The sequence below is a fragment of the Meles meles genome, chromosome 6 (genome assembly GCF_922984935.1).
Source record: "Meles meles chromosome 6, mMelMel3.1 paternal haplotype, whole genome shotgun sequence".
In the NCBI taxonomy this organism is placed as follows: domain Eukaryota; kingdom Metazoa; phylum Chordata; class Mammalia; order Carnivora; family Mustelidae; genus Meles; species Meles meles.
Window position 1 is genome coordinate 49,051,346 of NC_060071.1, and position 24,439 is coordinate 49,075,784.

Genomic DNA, 24,439 nt, shown 5'->3' on the forward strand with positions numbered 1-24,439 from the left:
CAGGAGTCAGATGGACAGACAGATGGACAGAAAGGGGCAGAAGCCTGGAGGAACAAAGATGGAGTGGTGCCCGTGGTTAGAAGTCCAGGAGTCCACAACTATGAGAGGCCAGACCAAGAGAGGTCTGAGCATGCGTGAGGAAGCAATTTAGTTCAGTTTTCTGAGCACCCACTGAGTGTGTAAAACTATTGTGGGCCTAGGAGATCTCCAGGGGCTCAAAGACCAGGTAGGGAGGCAGACCTAGCCCATGGGTCAGGCCGCAGGGCAGGAGCGCAAGGGGTGGTTCTCCTGCTGGAGGAGGAGACAGGGAGGAAAGCCATTCCTTCTGATGGGGGCAGGGTGGGGGGGAGACACTGGTGAGAGGCCCAGGTGCCATGCAGGGTAGCTTCTCTCTTCCTTGGGCTTCTGGGTGTCAGGCTTGTCTTAGAGGAGATGCTGGCCTGGGTGGGAGGTCAGTGGAGGCTGAAGGGGTTGGAAGCAGGATTCATGACTGTAGCAGAAGCTGCTCTGTATGGGGTGACCTGACAGGTGTGTGACCTGGGTCTTCTGAGCCTGTCCAGGGCCCAGTAATAGTAACAGGAATTCTCAGGTGCATCTGGTGCGGTTTGGTTTTCAGAGCACTCTGCCACCTGTTTCCTGGTGATCCTCCCTCAGCCCTGGAGAGGTGGGGGAGGCAGAAAGTGTCGGTCCTATTTGTAGATCGAGACAGGCACAGATGAGTATAGCAAGTCACCTTAGCAAGTCACTATACAAAACAGCATTTTATTCATAACTGGAGCCCCAGTCTCCACTGGACAAACACTTGCACAGAAACAGGGACTTATAGGATGACAGGATACTAAGGCCAGATCCATTCATTCATCCATCCATCCATCCATCCATTCATTCATCCATCCATTCATCCATTCATTCATCCATCCATCCACTCATTCATTCGGTCAGTTAGTTATGCTAAAGGGCTTCCCCTGGGTCGACACTGTGCTAGGTGCTGGGGACCAAGCAGAGCCCACAGCAGATGTGGTTCCTGCGCTCTTGGAGCTGACTGTATGGCTGGGGAGAAGACACAGTGAGCAGAGTGTCTCACAAACAGTTCACTCCCACTGTGATAAGCTGAGAGCATGTAGAGGTCAGAGGGAGCCCATCCTCCCTGCAGCAGTCAGGGAAAGCTTCTCGAGGAAGTGGTATTTTTGCCAGGTGAAGACAGGCAGAGGGAACAGTAGGGGCAGAAACTCTGAGGAAGAAAGACCACACAGAAAATTAGTATTTCCTTTTGTTGTCCCCTGATAAGCTAAAAACTATGGTTCGTGGGCTGGAGGAAGCAGGATTCCCCTAGTCTTCTCAGATGTGCTGAGCCCAAAGGCCGTGATGACTTCCAGGGTGGTCTCACCATGGGGTGAGGGATCAGGCCCCTTCGGCCCATTCTGAAGGAAGGAGGGGACAGAACCCAGGCAGTCGGGGGCCCTCAAGGACTAGGACAGTAATCCTCTGACAGGTGGCTGTCCAGCAGGAGCAAAGACAGGGCAATGGGGAGTAGTCTGGCATTTCTGAGTCGTGGTGGGCAGGGCCCAGGGTTAGGAGATTGTCCCAAGAGCAGTGGGAAACTCTGAAGTTTTAGTGGGGGATGGATGGGTGTAGTCATGGCGTCTGACTATGTTCCTTTCAGCCGCTGCCATGTGGAGGAGGAGGAGGGGGCCTGAGTGTCACCACCAGACGGGCTGTCCTGCAGCTGGAGAGATGCGGGGGGGGGGGGGGGGGGACTGGCCAGGCAGGCAGCTGGTGCCTTAAGCTCTCCTGTCCCTCCCGGCAGGTGGGCAGGGTGGCCCTGCACTGGGCTGCGGGCGCCGGGCACGAGCCAGCTGTGCGGCTGCTCCTGGAGCACAAGGCTGCTGTGGACGATGAGGATGCGGTATGGGACCCTTGGGCAGGCGCCCCTATGCCTGTGTGCATGTCTGTCTGTCTGTCTGTGTCCCAGGGTGGGGGAGGAGCACCAGCGCTCCCTCTGGGTCTGAGTCTGCGGTCATGGTGGAGGGTGCGCTGATCCCCAAACACAGGGTGCAGGAGGGACAGGGAATCCATCTTCAGGGGCCAGTGACACAGCACCAGTTTTCCCCTGTACAGCCATAAAGATCTCTCCATTTTCTAGAGTCTTGTAGTTCTCAGAGAGCCTTTTCAGTCCCTCATGATACCATGTGAACAGGGAGAGAGGCGGGCTGTAGAGCAGATAATTGGATGGATTGATAAAGGGCTTATTAATAAAGCCATCAGGAGAGGGGACTCTCATGATATGCCACAAGGCTGTGCCCTGGCTAAGGCTTTAACCAGCGACCTGGATGAGGACGACAGTCTGGGTTTCCTGGATGGCGCAGTGGGTTAAGCCGCCAGCTCTTGGTTTCCATCCGCTCAGGTCTGATCTCAGGCTGGTGAGTCGGCCCTGAGCTGGGCCCTGCAGCAGCACGGAGCCTGCTTAAGCTTCTTTCTCCCCCTGCCCTTTCTGCCTGTGAACTCTCTCTCTCTCTCAAATAAATAAACAAATCTTAAAAAAAAAAAAAAGAAGAAGAAGAAGACTAACGGTCTTACTTAACAAATTGGCAGGCAACACCGTGCTGAGAGGGAGCACTGACAGGGCCTACAAAATCATCTCTATAGGTTTAGGGAAAGGACTGGGTCTGACAATGACATTTGACAGGGATATATTTAAGAATCTGAATCAAAAAATTTTTAAGGAATTACAAACTTCCCTGCAGAGATATACCTTTCCTGGTAACACTGTTCTTTGCCTTGGCCTCTCTCTGCTCCCAGGCCCCAGCATGAGGGAGAGCTTGATGACCAGCTGGGGCTCTGGGTGAGGCAGCAACATCTACCTTCCCACTTCTGCCCCATCTCTCTGCATTTGCTTAGGCCTCATTCAGAGGTGACTCTAGAATAAAAATGTCTGGGATCCTTAGCCTGAGCTTCCTGATAAAATGCTGGAATCTCATGCAACAGGCCTTTGCCCACAAAGTCCCTCCACGATCACTGCTGTGCTCTGTTATTTCTTCCTTGAGAGAATCAGTGAGGAAAAAAGATATGAAGGAGACAGAAAGAGACAGTGTGGGCACCTGGTTGGCTCAGTTGGTTGAGCGACTGCCTTTGGCTCAGGTCATGACCTTGGAGTCCCGGGATCGAGTCCTGCATCAGGCTCCCAGCTCCACAGGGAGTCTGCTTCTCTGACCTTCTCCCCTCTCATGTTCTCTCTCACAAATAAGTAAATAAAATCTTAAAAAAAAAAAAGAAACAGTGCTTTTATAAATCTTCTGTTTCCTTTGCAAATAGAAATATATATATATTACATATAAATAAGAAAGATTTTACTTATTTATTTGTCAGAGAGAGAGCGAAAGGGAGAAGCAGACTCCCTGCGTAGCAAGGAGCCTGATGAGGGACTTAATCCCAGGGCCCTTGGATCAAGACCTGAGCCGAAGGCAGACACTTAACCAACTGAGCCACTCAGGCTCATTAATAAGTATATTTTGAAAACTAAGAAAGCTGATGGGCATGCCTACTTTAGATAACAGAAGGGTGGGGGGTGACAAGAGAGGGATATCCTGCTGTTGGGGGGAAGGTCTCAAGGGATATGCCACAGGGCTCTGTCCTGGACAGTTCTTGGAACTAGGACACGGAAATATCCCTGGGGTTCCCACTGGCAGGAGGCTCTGGCTCCCATAACTCTCCTCCCCCAGCCAGCCCTGAGCATTGACACTTTTCATTCCCAGGCTCCTGAGGGCTTCTCCCCGTGGACTCTGCCCCGTGAGTACTCATGCTCTCCCTCAGCCAGCCAGCCCACAGTTGCTGTTATTCTCCCCAGTGCACGGTCATAGGCAGAACCCATGAGGGCAGAGGTCAGTGCAGGCGCTCTCAACGTCCCGGAGCACTTCACAGGTGTTGAGGAAGGGCATCCCGCAAACAGGTGCCAGGCCACCCTCGGAAAAGGATCCAGACATGCTCTCAGTGGCTGCAAAGGGCCTGTGGGCTGGAAGGCACAAGGATGAAGATTTCAGTGCAGTGTAAGGAGGGACTTTCTTACCGTGAGCAGTGGTTGTCAGGGCAGTGCCTGTCTGCAGGCACAAGCCATCCGCCTGGAGGCCGTCCTGTAGGAGAGTCAAACAGTGGTTCCCAAACACCAGTCTTCACCAGCCACAGCAAACCAGAAAATAAGAACAATGTAATACGTTTTTCATGAAGCTGTGTTTGCAAAGAGCGTATTCTGAGATTAGTTTCTCTCCAATTTTTTATGTTAAAGTGTTCCTTCTTTATTAAATGATGGGGAGAATAGATGGTAGCTGTTATTTATTTATCCATCCATCCATCCATCCAGAGACAGCACGAGTGGTGGAGGGGCTAAGGGAGAGGGAGCAAGAGAAGCCCAAGCAGCTCCACACCCAGCACAGAGCCTGATGTGGGGTCAGTCTCATGACCCAGGAGATCATGACCTGAGCAGATATCAAGAGTTGGACGCTTAACCGGCTAAGCCACCCAGGCGCCCCTATTTTAAAATTTTATTTAGCAAAAACAAAAGTCTGCAATAGTGTCTCAGCCTCTATTTAAAAAAAAAAATAAAATGCCACGGAGGGGCACCCGGGTGGCTCAGTTGGTTACGTGTCTGCCTTCTGCTCTGGTCAAGATCCCAGGGTCCTGGGATCGAAACTTGCGTCCAGCTCCCTGCTCCGTGGGGAATCTGCTCTTCCCTCTCCCTCTGCCTCCACCCACCCCCACTCGTGAGCTCTCTCTCGCTCTCTCTCTCAAAGAAATAAATACAATCTTTTCAAAAATTTAAAAAATAGGGGCGCCTGGGTGGCTCAGTGGGTTAAAGCCTCTGCCTTCGGCTCAGGTCCTGGGATCGAGCCCCACATCAGGCTCTCTGCTCCACGGGGAGCCTGCTTCCTCTTCTCTCTCTGCCTGCCTCTCTGCCTACTTGTGATCTCTCTCTGTCAAATAAATAAAATAAATAAAAAATTAAAAAAATTTAAAAATGCCATGGTTTTTACGTTCATTAAGCTTAGCGGCTCTCTGGCTTGGGTGGCACTTATGGTCCCTTACGGTTGTTTGATTTTCAGTGCAGCTGTGGGCCCAGGTGGCACAGCCACACCTGCTCACATTCACCTCAACTCCTCCCCATGTCCTCTCCCCCAGTTTGGGATGAACGCGCTTCTCCTGTCTGCCTGGTTCGGCCACTTACAGATCCTCCAGATCCTTGTCAACTCTGGGGCCAAGATCCACTGTGAGAACAAGGTAAGTCCTCAGCGGGGAGCCCCCTTGCTCCCTGAGTCCCTGCTCCCTCTATATTCCTGCCCTGCTGCACTGGTCTGCCCCCACCTCTGCCATCTACCCCCATCTCTTCCCCCTCCTTCTCCCCACGTGGTTCTGCCATCCCAGCTTGCCCCGCCTTCTGAGGACCCTGCAGAAGCCCCAGCTGAACTCAGCCTGTGAAGTTGGGGTGCTTGCTGTTTCCACTGGGGCTGGGAGAAGTGCTGGGGTGCCTTTCCCGTCAGCATTAAAAGCCTCTTTCTTCTAGTGTCCCTGACCCATGACCACTGTTACGTTGGGACAGTCCCAACATACAGACAGTCCCCTCTGTATGGTGGGCAGCCTCCTTATTCACACAGGAGGAATCAAAGTAACACCTTCAGAGAGTGGTTAGAAGGTTTCATGAGAGAGGCTGGAGCCTCCTCCCACCTCCCGCTTGGCCCTGGTGCGGTGGGGTGGAAGGAGTGAAGTTCTGGTTGCCAAACCCTGGGACCTTGGGCAAATTACTTAAGCATCCTGAGCCTCAGTTTCCCCTTGGAAAATGGGGGTGCTAGTCCTCATCTCTGAGCTGGGGGAGCAGCTCAGTGTTGTGTGTAAAGTGTTTGGCTCAGTGCCTGGCATGTTAGGGAGCCTGGCGCTCCGCGCTGCTCACCGGGGTGCTCTGGGAGGAGGGAGGGAGGAAGGAAGCCCCAGGGAGTCAGAGTGCCAGGGATCCCAGCACTGGTGTCTTACCTTTTCGGGGGTCAGTGGTCCTTATGAAAACGCAGCATTTCTGGACCAGAGCTGTCAGCCAGGGGTTCTCAATCCGGGTCCTTAGAGAAAATTCAAAGTGGAGGGAAAAAAGGACATTTTTGTTTTCATTAACTTCTACTTAAAAATTGAGCATTTTTTTTTTTTAACAATGAAAGAATGCAAGAGTGGAAGGGGCATGGTCTCTTGAGGCCACGGCTGGGAAGTCACGATACCATTTCCACTATATTCTGTTGCTCGAAGCCCATTGCCTTGCCAGCCTGGCTTCAGGGGATGGAGAATATTGGATCCCCACCACACCCCTTGTTGGGAAGAGTAGCACAATCCTGTTGCTTTGGGTTTTTCCAGGGATGGGAGAAATAGTTGTGACTGTCTTTGCAAGCAGTCCCTCCGACTACCTTTCTATCCCTTGTTCAAGGTCCTCCCTGGAGGTATTCAGCCCACTTGCAAAGGAGCCTTGGACCAGGCCATGGCTGGGCCACAGTCCCTTTGGCCCTGGAGATTTCTTTTTCCCTGCTATTTACCTGACTCTGCTTTGCCAGGGACTGGTGGTATCTAGAGTTTTACTAAACTGTAGGCTGCATGAAAATTTCAGCTATTTCCACATTAATATCCTGTGAAGTGTTTAGTCATCTTGTCTCCTTACTCTACTCCGATCTTGTGATAGTTTCTGTCTTTCCTTGTTTCTCACGACCTTGACACTTTTGAAGAATCCTGGTCGGACATTTTGTACGCTGTCCTTCAATTCCGATTTGTCTGATGTTTTTCTCATGATTGGACTGGGGTTATGGAATTTGGGAAAGAAAACCAGGGGTTAGTTGTCCTTCACTGCCTCCTATCCGGGTGCACAGGACACTGCCCAATGACAAAGCAAACACTAATTAAGTAAACTCTGTGCCCAACATGGGGCTCCAACTCATGACCCCAAGATCAAGAGTCACATTCTCTTCTGACTGAGCCAGCCAGGTGCCCCCAAAACGCAAACAGTTTGGTAGTGAGTTTGATGTCCTTTATTCAGAAGAAAAAATTTCCTGGATGGAGGGACTACAGCCCTTCAAAGCAGTTGAACACTCTTCTGGAGGGATTTGGGGCAAGAACAAATTTTGTAGAGACCCAAAAGCAACAACCCAGAAATGGCAGGACTGGCTGCTAGGGGGATTTCCTTGTAAGGCAGACAGGTTCTGTTTTCTAGGGTAGGGGGTATTAGTACCGCTGAATGTGTGTTAGGTTGTCATTGGTATATGTTAACTTTCCTGTAAGTACAGGCTGAGGTAGATTTATACATACATACAGATAGATAGATAGATATATCGATTGATTTGACAGAAAGAGAGAACACAAGCAGCGGTGAGGAACAGAGGGAGAGAGAGAAGCACACGCCATGCTCGCTGAGCAGGGAACCCGAAGCAGGGCTAGAGCCCCGGACCCTGGGATCATGACCTGAGCTGAAGGCAGGTACTTAACTGACTGAGTCACCCAGGCGCCCCTGAGGTAGGTTCAGATTTGTGACCTGGGCCAGGTCACTGGGGCAGCCTCTATTTTGTAGGTCTCGATAGAAGAAATAACTTTCTCAGTACCAATATGGCCTGTCACTGGTGATGTTACCTTGATCCAATTCTGAGCCCAATTCCAATGTGTGTGTTTTTTCCATATCACAAGTAATTAGTTCAATTCTCCATGGACACTGACCGGGTATCCCACAGATTTAGCCCAATTCCAACACTATCTGCCTGGAGATAGCATCAAATTCCCCTGGTTAAGGGCTCAGTCCCACAAGACCACCCCTATTTCAGAAGCCAGTCCCTCCCCTGGGGTTCTGACCGACTGGCTATAAATCAGAGGTTCCCACGACCTTCTCTTTAGGGTTGGTTAATTTGCTACAGGGGCTCACAGAACTCATGAAACCAGTTTACTAACTGGATCACAAATTTATTCCAAAGGATATTAAAGGACACAAATCAATAGCCAGATGAAGAGACACATGGGTGAGGTCACTAACAAAGAACTTCTGTCCTTGAGGAGTTTGGGATCCAGCCCATGGATGCAATCTTGTTCACCAACCTGGAAGTTCTCCCAACCCTGTCCTTTTGCATTTTTATGGAGGCTTCATTTCATAGACTTGATAGAGTAAATCCTTGGTCATTGGTGATTGACTCAACCTCCAGCGTCTCTCCCCTCCTTGGAGGTCAGGGAGTGGGACTGAAAGTTCTAACCCTCTAATTGAATTGGTTTCCCAGGCAACCAGCCCCCATCTTCAGGTTACTTTGGGCTTTCCTTGCCAGCAAATTAACCTAACAATAGACACTTCAATCACTCTGTACACTTAATTCCAAGGGTTTTAGAAGCTCTGTGCCAGAAACAGGATGAAATACATATTTCTTATTATAAACCATAATTTCATACTTGATCATGTTGTTATGTGGTCTTAGCCAGGTTTCTCCACTGGAATGTTAGCATTTCCCCCCCTTACTTACTCTATTGTTAGAAATTCTATGATTTTAGGGGCACCTGGGTGGCTCAGTGGGTTAAGCCTCTGCCTTCGACTCAGGTCATGATCCCAGGGTCCAGGGATCAAGCATCAAGCTGATATCAGGGTCCCTGCTCAGCGGGGAGCCTGCTTCTCCCCCCCCCCCACCTACTTGTGATGTCTCTCTCTTTGTCAAATAAATAAATAAAAACCTTAAAAAAAATTCTATGGTTTTAATTTGCATTTCAATAATGACTAATGATGTTAGGTATCTTTTTATGTGCTTATTTGCCATCCATATACCTTCTTTGTGTCCAAATGATTTTTTAATTGGGTTGTTTAATATCTCATTGATGAGCTTTTAAAGTTCTTTATAAATCTTGGAATCATTTCAAAATAAATTACAGATATCACTATACTTACCTCTAAATACTTCAGCATGCATAACGTTAACTAGGATTCAATTTCTTTACCTAAAATGAAATATACAAATCTTAAGTTCATAGTCACTGAGATTTGAGAGATTTTACTCCAGTGTAATCCAAACCACTGTCAAGATGTACAACATCATTCAATATATTGATTTTTATGACCCATTGATGGTTGCAATCTATTTGAAAAACAAGGCTCCAAACATTCCAGCTATAATACAAGGCCTTGGTAGAAGCTCTGGGCTATAAATGTAGGATTCGAAAATGTCCCTCACTTAAATATTGCTTCTGGGTCCAAGAGACCTTCTTCCAGGCTACACCTCTTTTCTGGCCATTTCTCCTCTGTTAAAGAATAAAATTCAAGTGAGTAAATTTAAAGATCTAATTGGCTTTATTCAATGATTCATGAATTGGGCAGCATCCCATCTAGTAAACAGAAGGGAGCTCTGGGGAGCTGTACAAAATGAAGACTTTTACAGGCAAAAGGCAGTGGGGCAAGGAAGTTATTCTAGCAAAGACTGGATTGTTTTAGGCAAGATCACCTTCCTTTGGGGGCCAGTGGTGGGGGTGGGGTGGGGTGTCTGTCAGGTGGATTTCCTCCCTAGTGTTGATCAGGAAATTCCAGACGGACTGGTTAAGATTACTTATCTGGGAGAGGCTGAGGCTGCGGTTAGGTAGGAATGGTGATGTGGGTGGGCCTTAGCACAAGTGACTCCATCAAGAGTCTATTTTCTCCTTTTTCAACACCTCCTAGTACCTGTAGACCCCCCATCAGCTCTCAGCCCTCCCCAAAGGTGAGGAGGTGACCTCCTAGAGACAGATCCTGGGGACTTTAATCACCTCGTTTCTCATTTGGGGGCCTATCAAGACAAGCGAATGTTGTAAACATGGAAGAATGTTCGGGGCGGGGGGCGGGTATTCTAGGGACTGTCAGTGCTGTACGACCTCACCTTACATCTGAGTTATTCATTAGCGTATAAAAAACTTCCTGTAGGTGATGCTGTCTGTTGGGTCCCCAATAATGGATCCATGATTAAAGGAGCGAGACTGATACAAAGCGAAGATCAAGCAAATCTTTATTTCACGCCAAGCATCGAGAATCAAACTGACCGGCCAGGGACGTCTCTTGCAAGAGGCGACGACTCTCTGCCTTACAGACTAGCTTTTAAGGGCAAAGGCCATGTGGTTGGGCCTGGCCACACACAGGTGGCCAATGAGATTGTAACACAGAGAAAGCTGCACAGTCATGCTAGGTCACACATAAGTGACCAATTGAATTACAATTTACCCTATAGTAGATATTTGACCTAGTGTCACACCTTGGTCAGAATTGGCACCCAAAAGGCACCCAGAGGGCAGGGCCCATATTCCTTGGTAGCTAGGGAGACAGTATGCGCCCCCACTGATTGGATGTCTCCACCTGACCTGACCCACCCTTGTATTTGGGCTTTGTTACCTGGGACTGGTTTCCAGGACTTGTTTTTAAGTAAGTCCCCTGGGGGGAAGAGGGGGGAGGGTCAGTTTAAGTTTTACTGCAAAAACAACAAAATCATTGTTTAACCGGATGGCATCGCTCTGGCTAAATAGGCCCTTACACTGTCCAACCCCCTCAGCAACCCACTGAGGTAGTCCGGGGTTATCCTGATTTGACCTAGGAGAAAATGGAGGCTTGTGGAGGTTCAGATAACTTGTTCAAGACCGCACTGCACTGCTGACCAGTGCTGGAGCTGGGACTGGGACTCTGGCATCCTGACTCCCACTCAGGCTGGGTGGGCACCTGTGGTGGCCCAGGGGTCCATCCCCATTTACATACTGTGTTGTCTCCATGGGAGAGCTGTGCTCTGGGTTGCAAACACTCACCGTCTAGGAGAGAGCCAGGGTGTGAGAAGAGCCCTCTTCGTAGACTGTAGGGACCACCCTGGTCTACCACCTCGTTTCCAGGACGGCCTGACCTTACTACACTGTGCAGCCCAAAAAGGCCACGTGCCGGTGCTGGCATTCATAATGGAGGACCTGGAGGACGTGCCCTTGGACCATGCTGACAAAGTGAGAGTGGCCTTGAGGCTGCTTGTCCTTCCCATTGGGTTTGGGGCTCCTGGGGCCACTCTTGCCCATTCATTGAGTGCATCCTTTTGAGCTATGGGTAGTGCAGATTGGACCCCACTTCAGGGAACTTCTGGTCTAGAAGGGGTGTTAGGGCACAAATGAGGGGGGCACAGGAGGAAAATGGTCAGTTCCCTCAGAGAGGACAGGTTAGACAGATGGGAGCCACTGCTTCCTGCTTCCTAGAGGAGGTGGCATTTAGTGAGTGAACTGGATTTTGTTGGTAAGGAAAGCAGGGAGATTTTGTAAATAGAAGAACATTGTTAGGGCTTTAGAGCTGGAAAAGGGCCCTTTGACTGTGAGTTCAGATGGACTGGAATTTTGCGAGTGGGAGCCAGGGCCATGTTGGGAGCCCCTTGTGGAAATTTCCACCACCTCATGCCTTAGAAATTGGTCCTGTATTCAGTAGGCAGCAGGGAGCCACAGAAGGATTTCAGTGAGGGAGGGGCCCCACCCAGTAGGTCTTGCTGGAAAGTTGGGTCTGGGCTTTCCAGGTCAGGTGTGAAGGGCGAGGGGAGGGGAGAGTTCCTGAGGCAAGAGAGGCCCCTGCAAACTCTGAGAGGCTGGCTAGGTGGGCAGTGTGCCTCCTATAGGGTACAGAAAGGTCACTTTCTTCCCCTACCTGATCAGCTGGGAAGGACAGCGTTCCACCGGGCAGCCGAGCACGGGCAGCTGGCTGCTCTGGACTTCCTTGTGGGCTCTGGCTGTGACCACAGTGTGAAAGACAAGGTACCGTAACTGGGTTCCAGGGGCAGTCCAAGCTCTGGGCTTCGACCAGGGTGGGCGCTGGCGGCTGACCTGCACCAACTTCTGGCACTAGCATGCTGGAGGGGCAGGCAGCTCACGGACCAGAGAGGGTCTGATGTTAGTTGGCAGGCATTTTTCGAGTGAGTGCTATGGGCCCATCCTATGCTGCGTGTGAGGAGCCCAAAGATCTCCGAGACACAGGTTTTCACTCAAGGAGCCTGGGCAGTCACCTTGGTAGAAAGTTGTGACCAGCTGTGGGGAGCTGGGATGGCAAGTCTGTTGGCCGATGGTGCTGCCGGGGTGGGTTTGACAGGATTTTGATGCCCTTGAGGCTGTCTGTTGCTGGGAGTGTGGGGGAGAGTTAGGGGATGGTGGTAGCCATGCACCTGCTGGTTATTCACCTTCTGTGTCATTTAGTCATCTAAGTGGTCATGACAGAAATAGGATGAAAGCCTGGAGGAGGGAGTAGTTGGCAGAGGGTGGAGAGCTTCAAGCAGGATTTCACCAGTCTGAGGAGAGCTGAGGGCTGGGCCCGCGGGGACTACCCTGAAAATGACTCTTATCAGTGGGTCATTGTGAATCATTAGGCAAGTATGTTGCAGCAAATTCTAAACAATGCTCCAATAAAGGGACAAACTCCATTATTAATCTACTGATGAATGTGCTTGGCCGGGATAGAGGAGTTCTGTTTATAAGCTAATGATAGGCAAATGCACACAAGGGCTTAGAAGGGCAAGTGTCCTTCACTGGGGACCAGTTCGACCTTCTTGTTTTATAGATGGGAGGTCCAGAGAGGGGGATGCTTTAGCCAAGATCACAGAGCAACACAAAGGTTGGGCTCGGTTTGGAACCAGTAACCTGATGCCCCACCCAGGGCTGCTGCCTCCTGAGGCACTGAGCCCTTGGGGTTTGCATGGAATCCAGCTGTCCACACTCATCTTTTTAGTCCTGAGAATCAAATCACACTGATTTCCTTCATTCTGGAAACGGGCTAAGCAGGTCATGCCCTGGGCTATGTTGTGAGGGCTATTGGCCAGGAACCAGGAGCACAGAAAGGAGTGAAGGACAGCCCCTGCCAGGATGCATCTAGCTCAGAGGTAATAAAAAGATTGTACTCAGGGTGCCGGGAGGGTGGGAGCACCCAAATTGGAAAACAAGAAAAGCCCAGCTTTGATCCTTACCCAGAATCTTGTAATTGGAAATTCTAGAAAGAAGCTTTCAAAATTGCATGCCCCTATTGGCGTGCCTGGGTGACTCAGTCAGTTAAGCATCTGCCTTCAGCTCAGGTCGTGATCCTGAGGTGCTGGGATCGAGCCCTGTCTTGGGCTTCTGGCTCATTGGGGAATCTGCTTCTCTGGCTAGCCTCTTCCAGCTTTCTTCTTCTTTGCTGGGACCGCTTCACCATCTACTTGTCCTCTGCAGAAAGATCCCACTAAAAAAATATATATATATATATTTTTATTTATTTTTAGAGGGGAAGGTGGGGCAGAAGGAGCGGGAGAAGCAGACTTCCCCCCAAGCATGGAGCCTGATATGGGTCTCGATCTCAGGACCCTGAGATCATGACCTGAGCTGAAATCAAGAGTCAAACCCTTAACTGACTGAGCTTCCCAGCTGCCCCTGCAGAAAGATCCCTTTAAGGACAACCCCAATCTGTGCTTGGCAAGAGCCACTTCTGATACAAAGAGCAACGTGCCCTTTGCTGCACCGAGGGGAGCACCTCCCTTGGCTGTGTGGCTGTCACCTTTAGACTTATTAAGTGTGAGACAGCTACCAGCCGTGTGGCTCTCAAGTTCCAGGAGCCACATGTCAGTCTCTCCATCATAATATTTACTCATTGGACAAATATTTGACTGAATCTCTGCCACATACCTCAGACCACAGTCTAGGCACTTGGGGAAACGCTGGAGAACAAAAATAGCAATCCCTGCCCTTGAGGTGTTTATGTTCCAGCAGGAAGAGTCAGACAATAAACAATAAGCATAGTATACAAGCAAATTATAGTGTGTTAGTTTATCAGTGCTACGGGGGAAAAGGGGAGGAAAAGTCCAGCAAGATCAGGGGATCAGAAGGACGGGAGGGTGGGAGTTGCAGTTTTATTTTAAGATTTTATTATTTGAGAGGGAGAGAGCACACACATGAGTGAGAGCACAAGTGGTAAGGGGATGGGCAGAGGGAGAAGCAGACTCCCCACTGAGCCCCAATGCAGGGCTCGATCCCAGGACTCCGATATTGTGACCTGAGCCAAAGACAGATGCTTAACTGCCTGAGCCCCCAGGTGCCCCTGGAGTTGCAGTTTTAAATAGTGTGATCAGCAGGGCCACACTCTTCAATGAGAAGCTACCACCTTGAACTGGGCCATGCAGCTGGCTGCCTGGGCACAACCTGAGCGCCAAGGACAGTCCTTGGAGCTGTGGCCTTGAGCAGGGGGAGGGGATGGATCTAGGATGGCTCAAGGAGGGACTGGCTTTAGACAGGAGCATGCAAAGTAGGGATTTTTTTTACCCCCAAGTTTTGTGTCTGCCTTCAAGTGTAAGGAAAGACCAGGACTTGGCCCTTGGAAGTAAGTGCCCCTGGCTGCAGTTCGAGGCATACTTCTCAGGGGCAGGGAGACACTGGCCCAGCATTCGGGGCTGCAGTTTTTCATCGACTCGCTCTGTGATCCTAGATGTGTCACTTCCCCTCTCTGGACCTCAGCTTCCATGTCTATACAATGAGGGGCATTTCCAGCAGGTCCCCAGGCCCTTCAAGGGTCTGTGATTCTACCAGCCCTTCTGCCTGCAGGAGGGGAACACGGCCCTTCACCTGGCTGCCGGCCGGGGCCACCTGGCTGTGCTGCAGAGGCTCGTGGACATCAGGCTGGACCTGGAGGAGCAGAACGCGGTGAGTCACCGCCCAGAAGAGGCAGAGACGCTCGCTTGCTCCTGCTTTCGAGGAACGGAGGGCCCAAGGTGCAGCCTGATTTTCCCCTGTTAGAGGAGTGAGAAGGCATAGACCGAGGGCAGGGGGCGAGGCAGCTTAGAGGGTGAGACCATGAGCAGGGATGTGGAGGCGGAAGCCAATGTACCACACGCTCCTCAACGTGAGAAAATCGGGTGCAGGGCTCAAGAACCATGGGTAATGACCCAGGTTGTTGTCCTCAGTGGCGTGGCCATGGAGAGCTCCTAGAGCTCTGGAGCCATAGCGCAAGGGGGTCCCTCTCATCTCAGAGTCTGTCCTCAGCCTCCCTGCCATCCTCACACTCTCCCCGTGTGTTTCAGGAAGGTCTGACTGCCCTGCACGCGGCGGCTGAAGGCGTCCACCCCGACTGTGTACAGCTGCTCCTTGAGGCTGGGAGCTGTGTGAACGCCCTCACCCAGGTAGTCAGTCCTCCCCCCGGGGACGGATGTCAGCCCTTGGCTTCTGAACCCTAACTCTAACCTTGCCAATGATTCCTGAACGTGTGCAAATAGGGGCCCTCAGACCTCAGGCCCTGGGGTCTGCTCTTGGCTTCTCCACTGCTGAGCTCTGTGACCGAGGGCAGGTCACTTCAATTTGATGAGCCTCATTTCCCAGCTATAAAATGGGGACGCTATGTAGTCACATTCTTCCATTGCTGGGAGGAGTAAATACACCTCCCAGCATCCGGGGGGTGCCAGGAGCTTGACCCTGTTCATGTCTTCTTATTGCTGGGTTACTTGGTAGTTCGTGAGCCCCCTTTACAACAGTTACTTCAGAAAAGTTCCTCCTGTTATGCTGATGAAGAAACAGAAGCTTAGAGAAATCCAGTGACTTCCGGGTCACAAGCCAGCAAAAAGCCAAGCTGAGGCTGAAAAGCCCGTTCCCTAGACTGCAGAGCTCATGGCCTGGAAGGCGTGCCTTGCCTGTGCATGAGCCACCCCAGCGCCCAGAGCTGGAGCCCAGGACAGGCCTCCTCTCTCTCCCACTACTGACTCCTTAAGCCAGCCATTGGAAATTCTCCGTGTGCCCTGGAAAGGGGTATTGTGGCGTTAGGTAGGGAGTTGCCGTTTTTGTTATGTTTTGCTTTTTACTTTTAGATCAATGACAAATAATCTCTCTTCACTGACTGAATGGCTTCAGGGTTTGGAATTCTCTATATGTTCTAAATTTCAATAATAAAGCAATAATAATACATAAAATATAATAGCAAAGATAGTTTAAAAGCCCGGAATTAAGATAGTATGCTAATAATATTTAACACAAAAGAAGGCAATCAAGGAGAAACAGAAGAACAAAAAGGACAGGAGACATGTAGAAAATAAGTAGCAAAATGGCAGATGTAAATTCAATAATAACATCAGTGTTAACCTCCCCCAAATGTGAATACTACTTCATAAGTCACAAACACTTAATTTGCAGAATTTCCCTAGCAGGTACACCTTGCTGCCCCAGGGTATTGGGATGACACCAAGAGCCACCCTGAGGGGGAAAGTAGCTGCCCCAGGGAAACCACCTGCGTCCTTGCATCTGTGTGGTGCTGCTCTTTGGGCAGCAGCCCTTTCTCTACGCCCAGAGCAGTGCTCGGGACTGGGAGGGGACGTGGAAGTGATCTGTCAAGGCCATCTCCCCCGCAGCAGCAGAAGCATAGGAGTTTAGAGACCAGGGAGGTTGTGTCCAGTTGGTGGACGTGGGCAGGGCTGGAGCTGCCCACTGCCCTGGGCCCTGTGCTCTGGCCTTGGTTTGCGGTTTCCGACAGAGGACACATTCTATCTGGACACCCCACCCCTCGCAGGGCCTCTGAAGTGGGGGCTAACTCAACGTGATGACATTTCCTGCTGGGAGGCAGACTGGTTCCCACTCACCCTGTGCACTCGGTTCAGACAGGACTTTGGGAGAGTGAGCAGCTCGTCCCAGTTTGCCCCACACCGCCCTGGTTTTCAAACTGAAAGTCCTGGGGAACAGTCTGGGCAGTCTGGGACAGCTGGTCGCTTAGAGGGGTCCGCCTGGTAGAGCGGAGGGGGTTAGCTCATGTGGGTTGCTGTTTGGCTGGGGGTGGGCTTGGATTGAAGGGGGGCACTCAGAAGGCCCATCAGGATGAAGCGTTGCCCCAGCGCTGCCGGGACGGCTGAGACCAGCTTCGGCAGGGCTGTGTGTGCCAGGTGCGGTTTGCTCTGTGCTGGCAAATCTTACTTGCTCCCTTCTTTGAAAACCTCAGAGTATACCCCGCATGTCCTTTACCAGTCTAGGAATTGTGCAGGCTTTGATGTATGTTCTGCAGTTGGTGACAGGAATCGGGGAGAAGCCAGGACCACGGTGAGCTCTTTTTACTAGTCACCAGGCCTGGGCAAGGCATTGATTTTCTCTAGCCTCAGGGTTCAAGAGGGTAATCATCCCGGAGGGTTTGTGTGTGTGTGTGACAAATGGATACCAAAGCCCCACTGTGAGGGACTTTCAGGACAGGGCACTGATGCCTGTTTCCCTCTAGAAAAAACAGAGCTGTCTCCACTACGCAGTTCTCGGTGGCTCTGAGGACATGGCCCGGACCCTCATCCAAGCAGGAGGCCACACCAACATGGCTGATCATGTAAGTGTGGGGGCTTGGGTTGAAGGGGTCCCCACTGCAAAGTCTCCATGACTTCCCTAATAAAGCACAGCACAGACAGGTGCTTTGGGCCCAGGGGTTGGGGTGAGGGCCAGGACTGGAGGGCCTGGTAGCTAGCATGAGGGAGGGTCAGATAAGCTTCTTTGTAGGACAGGGTTAGCAAACAAGCTGCATTTCCTCCCAAGTGAGTTATTTGCAGGCGTTAGCCATTGGGACTTAGTGATGGTCTTTTATTTTACAAATCTAGCCTCTTGGTTGTTCATTTTTTTTCTTATGTTGTGTGGTATACTCACAGGGGACAGTATATACTTGTGGTTAAGACACGGACTTTGTCAGACAACCTGGCTTTGAGGCCTGGCATGGCCTATCACAAACTGAATGACCTTGGGCAAGTTGCTTTGACCTCCCTGGGCCTTTGTTTCTTTATCTTTAGGTACTATTATTAGTCCTATTATGTAAATGAGGAACTATTTATTGTTTAAATTAGAAAGCAGTAATTTCTTTTTCTTTTGTTTTTATTATTTTTTTTAGAGATCTTTTTTTTTTTTAATATTTTATTTATTTGACAGAGAAATCACAACTAGGCAAAGAGGCAGGCAGAGAGAGAGGAGGAAGCAAGGCTCCCTGCGGAGCAGAGAGCCCGATGCGGGGCTTGATCCCAAGACTCTGGGATCACGACCTGAGCCAAAGGCAGAGGCTTTAGCCCACTGAGCCACCCAGGCACCCCTAGAGATCATTTCTTAAATAAGCATTATATTTAAAATTAGTAAGAACAATATAGCACAGTTTATTGAAATATAGAGAAAGAAGTCATCCCTAATCCCAGCAACCCAGTAAAGCAATGACTTTTCTTTATTCCCTTCCAGTTTTCTTCATATGTGTAGTAGTACTTCTAGCTATAAAGAATCCAGGCTAAGGCAGAATTCTGGAAAGGGGGATGCTTATTTGTTTTTAACCATTGAGATACCAGAATTTTGATTCAAGTCCAGTGGGAACTATCCAAAACTATGTTGCTAGTTTTTCTAGCAACCATTTTTAAAAATTAACATATAGTATATTATTTGCCCCAGGGGTACAGGTCTGTGAATCATTAGGCTAACTCACTTCACAGCACTCACCATAGCTCATACCCTCCCCAATGTCCATCACCCAGCCACTCCATTCCTCCCCCCCACCCCTCAGCAACCCTCAATTTGTTTTGTAAAATTAAGAGTCACTTGGGGCACCTGGGTGGCTCAGTGGGTTAAGCTGCTGCCTTCGGCTCAGGTCATGATCCCAGGGTCCTGGGATCGAGCCCCGCATCGGGCTCTCTGCTCAGCAGCAAGCCTGCTTCCTTCTCTCTCTCTCTCTGCCTGCCTCTCTGTCTACTTGTGATCTCTGTCAAATAAATAAAATCTTAAAAAAAAAAAAGAGTCTCTTATGGTTTGTCTCCCTCCCGATCCCATCTTGTTTCATTTATTCCTTCCCTACCCCCCAAACCTCCTACGTTGCCTCTCAAATTCCTATCAGGGAGATCGTATGAAAATTGTCTTTCTCTGATTGACTTATTTCGCTCATCATACTACCCTCTAATTCCATCCACGTCATTGCAAATGGCAAGATTTCTTTTTTTTTTTTTAAGATTTTATTTTATTTATTTGACAGAGAGAGAGATCACAAGTAGGCAGAGAGGCAGCCAGAGAGAGAGGAGGAAGCAGGCTTCCTGCGGAGCAGAGAGCCCAATGCGGGGCTCCATCCCAGGACCCTGAGATCATGACCCGAGCCAAAGGCAGCGGCTCAATCCACTGAGCCACCCAGGCGCCCCAAGATTTCATTTCTTTTGATGGCTGCGTAGTATTTCATTGTATGTATATACCATGTCTTCTTTATCCATTCATCTGTTGATAGACATCTAGGTTCTTTCTATAGTTTGGCTATTGTGGACATTCTAGCAACCATTTTTTAAAAAATTTTATGTGTTTATTTATTTATTTTTCCTAGCAACCATTTTTTTCCCCCATTTTATTTTTTCAGCGTAACAGTATTCATTCTTTTTGCACAACACCCAGTGCTCCATGCAAAACGTGCCCTCCCTATTACCCACCACCTGTTCCCCCAACCTCCCACCCCTGACCCTTCAAAACCCTCAGGTTGTTTTTCAGAGTCCATAGTCTCTTATGGTTCGCCTCCCCTCCCCAATGTCCATAGCCCGCTCCCCCTCTCCCAATCCCACCTCCCCCCAGCAACCCCCAGTTTGCTTTGTGAGATTAAGAGTCATTTATGGTTTGTCTCCCTCCCAATCCCATCTTGTTTCATTCCTAGCAACCATTTTTAATGCCAGATGTGGCTCAATGACTACATCACACTTAACAGTTCCTCAGCTGTCAAGTATTTGTTTTTTCACTTTGTCAGGATAAATAATGATTTATGAACATCTTTATGGCTTGTAACTTTGTATTTTCTTTTGCATCATATATGAATTCTCCAAATAGGATTTCTGGGTCAGGTGGTTAAAAACATTTTTGTGATTCTTCATGTAACTTGTTAAATCCTTTCCAGAAAGGTCATATCACATAGCCCCCAATAATTTATAAGTGACCTTTCACCAATATTAGGTATTAACATTTCTATAAATTTCATAGTTAAGTGATTCTTTGTTATTGCTTTATTTAGAATCTCTTTGATTACTGTTGACCCTGAATTTTCCCAGGAATTTGTTTTTCTAGTTGAAGTTCTTTTATTGTGAGTTATTTCTTCTAATCCTTTGTCTATACTTGTGTGGATTTTTTTTAACTTTTTATTTATTTCTTTTTTTTTTTTTTTTTTTTTTTTTTTTTTTTTTAAGATTTTATTTATTTATTTGACAGATAGAGATCACAAGTAGGGAGAGAGGCAGGCAGAGAGAGAGAGAGAGGAGGAAGCAGGCTCCCCGCCAAGAAGAGAGCCCGATGCGGGACTCGATCCCAGGACCCTGAGATCATGACCTGAGCCGAAGGCAGCAGCTTAAACCACCGAGCCACCCAGGCGCCCCTATTTCTTATTTTTTTATAAACATATAATGTATTTTTATCCCCAGGGGTACAGGTCTGTGAATCACCAGGTTTACACACTTCACAGCACTCACCATAGCACATACCCTCCCCAATGTCCATAGCCCCCCTCCCCCCAGCAACCCTCAGTTTGTTTTGTGAGATGAAGAGTCACTTATGGTTTGTCTCCCTCCCAATCGCATCTTGTTTCATTTATTCTTCTCCTATCCCCCTGACCCCCCATGTTGCATCTCCACGTCCTCATATCAGGGAGATCATATGATAGTTGTCTTTCTCCGATTGACTTATTTCACTAAGCATGATACCCTCTAGTTCCATCCACGTCATCGCAAATGGCAAGATTTCATTTCTTTTGATGGCTGCATAGTATTCCATTGTGTATATATACCACATCTTCTTTATCCATTCATCTGTTGATGGACATCTAGGTTCTTTCCATAGTTTGGCTATTGTAGACATTGCTGCTATAAACATTCGGGTGCACGTGCCCCTTCGGATCACTACGTTTGTATCTTTAGGGTAAATACCCAGTAGTGCAATTGCTGGGTCATAGGGTAGTTCTATTTTCAACATTTTGAGGAACCTCCATGCTGTTTTCCAGAGTGGTTGCACCAGCTTGCATTCCCACCAACAGTGGAGGAGGGTTCCCCTTTCTCCGCATCCTCGCCAGCACCTGTCATTTTCTGACTTGTTAATTTTAGCCATTCTGACTGGTGTGAGGTGATATCTCATTGTGGTTTTGATTTGTATTTCCCTGATGCCGAGGGATGTGGAGCACTTTTTCATGTGTCTGTTGGGCATCTGGATGTCTTCTTTGCAGAAATGTCTGTTCATGTCCTCTGCCCATTTCTTGATTGGATTGTTTGTTCTTTGGGTGTTGAGTTTGCTAAGTTCCTTATAGATTTTGGACACTAGCCCTTTATCTGATATGTCGTTTGCAAATATCTTCTCCCATTTTGTCAGTTGTCTTTTGGTTTTGTTAACTGTTTCCTTTGCTGTGCAAAAGCTTTTGATCTTGATGAAATCCCAATAGTTCATTTTTGCCCTTGCTTTGTGTGGATTTTCTTTAACCAATTTCTTTGAGGTTATTACTCTTGGATCATAATATATGTTGCTGTTGCTTGCTCTAACAACTTTTTGACATGCTGAAGATGTAAATGTTTGTGTAATCACAGGTATTCTTGATGCAAGTTTTGAATTTTAATTTAGGAATCTTCTAGCCATGATTGGATTTTTGATGTTTGACTCTTTAATCCTCCTACACTGTATTTTTTTTTTTAAGATTTTTATTTATTTGACAGAGAGAGACACAGAGAGAGAGGGAACCTAGGAGGGAGAGTGGAAGAGGGAGAAGCAGGCTTCCCGCAGAGCAGGGAGCCTGATGTGGGCCTCGATCCTGGGACCCTGGGATCATGATTTTTTTTTTTTAAAGATTTTATTTATTTATTTGACAGAGAGAGATCACAAGTAGACAGAGAGGCAGGCAGAGAGAGAGAGAGAGGGAAGCAGGCTCCCTGCTGAGCAGAGAGCCTGATGCAGGACTCAATCCCAGGACCCCGAGATCATGACCTGAGCCGAAGGCAGCAGCTTAACCCACTGAGCCACCAAGGTGCCCCCTGGGATCATGATTTGAGCTGAAGGCAGACGCTTAATGACTGAGCAACCCGGGTATTCTACACTGTATTTTTTTGTATATAGTATGATATATTACTCAATAGATTCCCCCCTAATTTTAAAAAATATTTCTATGTCAGGTACATTTATTAAATAATTATAACATTTCTTTTTTTTTTTTTTTTAAGATTTATTTATTTGACAGACAGAGATCACAAGCAGGCAGAGAGGCAGGCAGAGAGAGGAGGAAGCAGGATCCCTGTTGAGCAGAGAGCCCGATGCGGGGCTCGATCCCAGGACCCAGGGATCATGACCTGAGCCAAAGGCAGAGGCCTAACCCACTGAGCCACCCAGGCGCCCCTAATTATAACATTTCTTAGCACTTTTTCATTCTTTCCTTTATCACATATTTGCATTTTGATATATGATAGGCTCTATGTCTGGGCAAGAGATTCTCTTTCAATAAGTTATATGTGTAATCTTTAGCTGGTACCATAGTATTTTAATTATTTAATTATTGTTGCCTTGTAATTTGTTCTAAAGTCATATAAAGCTTGTCTTCTTAAATATCCTAACCTTTCATCCTTTTATATTCTCACATGTTTATTTTTCTGAGAGTTGTGATTTTTTCGATTAAAAAATCAACTTAAGGGTACCAAATCAACGTACAGAAACCTTTTGCATTCCTGTATACGAATAATGAAACAGCAGAAAGTGAAATTAAGAGAAAGGATAAAAACCATATTATTTCAATAGATGTGGAAAATGCATACAACAAAGTACAATATCCATTTATGATAAAATGCCTCTGCAAAGTAGGTCTAGAAGGAACATATCTCAACATAATAAACGTGTTATATGAAAATTCCACAGCTGACATCATACTTAATGGAGAAAAACTGAGAGCTTTTCCACTAAGTTCAGTAACAAGGAAAAGATGTCCACTATCACCACTTTTATTCAACACTGGAAGCCCTAGCCACAGCAATTAGACAACACAGACAAATAAAAGGCATCCAAATTGGTAAGGAAGAAGTAAAACTCTCATTATTTGCAGATGACATGATACTATGTACAGAAAATCCTAAAGACTCCAAGAAACCACTAGGGCTGAATTCAGTAAAGTTGCAGGATATAAAATTGATGTACAGAAATCTGTTGCATTCCTATATACTAATAATGAAATAGCAGAAAGTGAAATTAAGAAAATAATCACATCCACAATTGTACCAGAAACAATAAATATCTAGGAATAAACTTAACCAGAGAGGTGAAATACCTATACTCTGAAAACTATAAAACACTGATGAAAGAAATTCAAGTTGATGCAAAGAAATGGAAAGACATTTCATGCTCAGGGTTGGAAGAACAAATATTAAAATGTCTATAACACCTAAGGCAGTCTACAGGTCTAATGCAAACCCTCTCAAAATACCAACGGCATGTTTCACAGAGCTAGAACAAACAATCCTAAAATTTTGTATGGAACCACAAAGACCCTGAATAACCAAAACAATCTTTTTTTTTTTTAAGATTTTATTTATTTATTTGACAGATAGAGATCACAAGTAGGCAGAGAGGCAGGCAGAGAGAGAGGAGGAAGCAGGCTCCCCGCCGAGCAGAGAGCCCGATGTGGGGCTCGATCCCAGGACCCTCGGATCATGACCTGAGCTGAAGGCAGAGGCTTTAACCCACTGAGCCACCCAGGCACCCCTAACCAAAACAATCTTGAAAAAGGAGAACAAAATTGGAGGTATCATAATTCCAGACTTCAAGTTATATTTCAAAGCTATAACAATTAAAACAGTATAGTACTGACATAAAAACAAACACACAGGTCAGTGGAATAGAACAGAAAATGAACAATTATATGGTCAGTTAATCTTTGATAAAGGAGGAACATACATACAATGGGAAGAAGAGTCTGTTCAACAAATAGTGCTGGGGAAACTGGGCAGCCATATGCAGAACAATGAAACTGGACCACTTCCACCACACACAAAAATAAGCTCAAAATGGACAAAAGACCTAAATGTGAGACCTGAAACCATGGAAATCCTTGAAGAGAACACGGGCAGTAACTTCTCTGACATTGGCCATAGCAACTTTTTTTTTTCCTTTTTTAAGAATTTTCATTTATTAAGGGGTGCCTGGGTAGCTAAGTTGGTTAAGAATTTTCATTTATGGGGCACCTGGGTGGCTCAGTAGGTTAAAGCCTCTGCCTTCAGCTCAGGTCATGATCTCAGGGTCCTGGGATTGAGCCCCGCATCGGGCTCTCTGCTCAGCAGGAAGCCTGCTTCCTCCTCTCTCTCTGCCTGCCTCTCTGCTTACTTATGATCTCTCTCTCTGTCAAATAAATAAATAAATAATCTTAAAAAAAAAAAAGAATTTTCATTTATTTATTTTTGAGAGGGAGAGAGAGAGCGAGAGCACAAGCAGGGGGAATGGCAGGCGGAGGGAGAAGCAGACTCCC

At 47.8% G+C, this 24,439-nt stretch overlaps 1 protein-coding gene across 1 annotated transcript in view; it reads left to right on the forward strand.

Moving 5' to 3' along the window:
• The window catches only part of ANKDD1A (ankyrin repeat and death domain containing 1A), a 48,904-nt gene that overhangs the window by 4,346 nt on the left and 20,119 nt on the right, over positions 1–24,439 (forward strand). Inside the window, exons 4-10 of the mRNA XM_046008164.1 lie at positions 1,808–1,906; positions 5,170–5,268; positions 10,873–10,977; positions 11,665–11,763; positions 14,566–14,664; positions 15,042–15,140; positions 17,207–17,305. Coding sequence (XP_045864120.1) covers positions 1,808–1,906; positions 5,170–5,268; positions 10,873–10,977; positions 11,665–11,763; positions 14,566–14,664; positions 15,042–15,140; positions 17,207–17,305 — 699 coding nt within the window. The remainder of the gene's footprint in view (positions 1–1,807; positions 1,907–5,169; positions 5,269–10,872; positions 10,978–11,664; positions 11,764–14,565; positions 14,665–15,041; positions 15,141–17,206; positions 17,306–24,439) is intronic.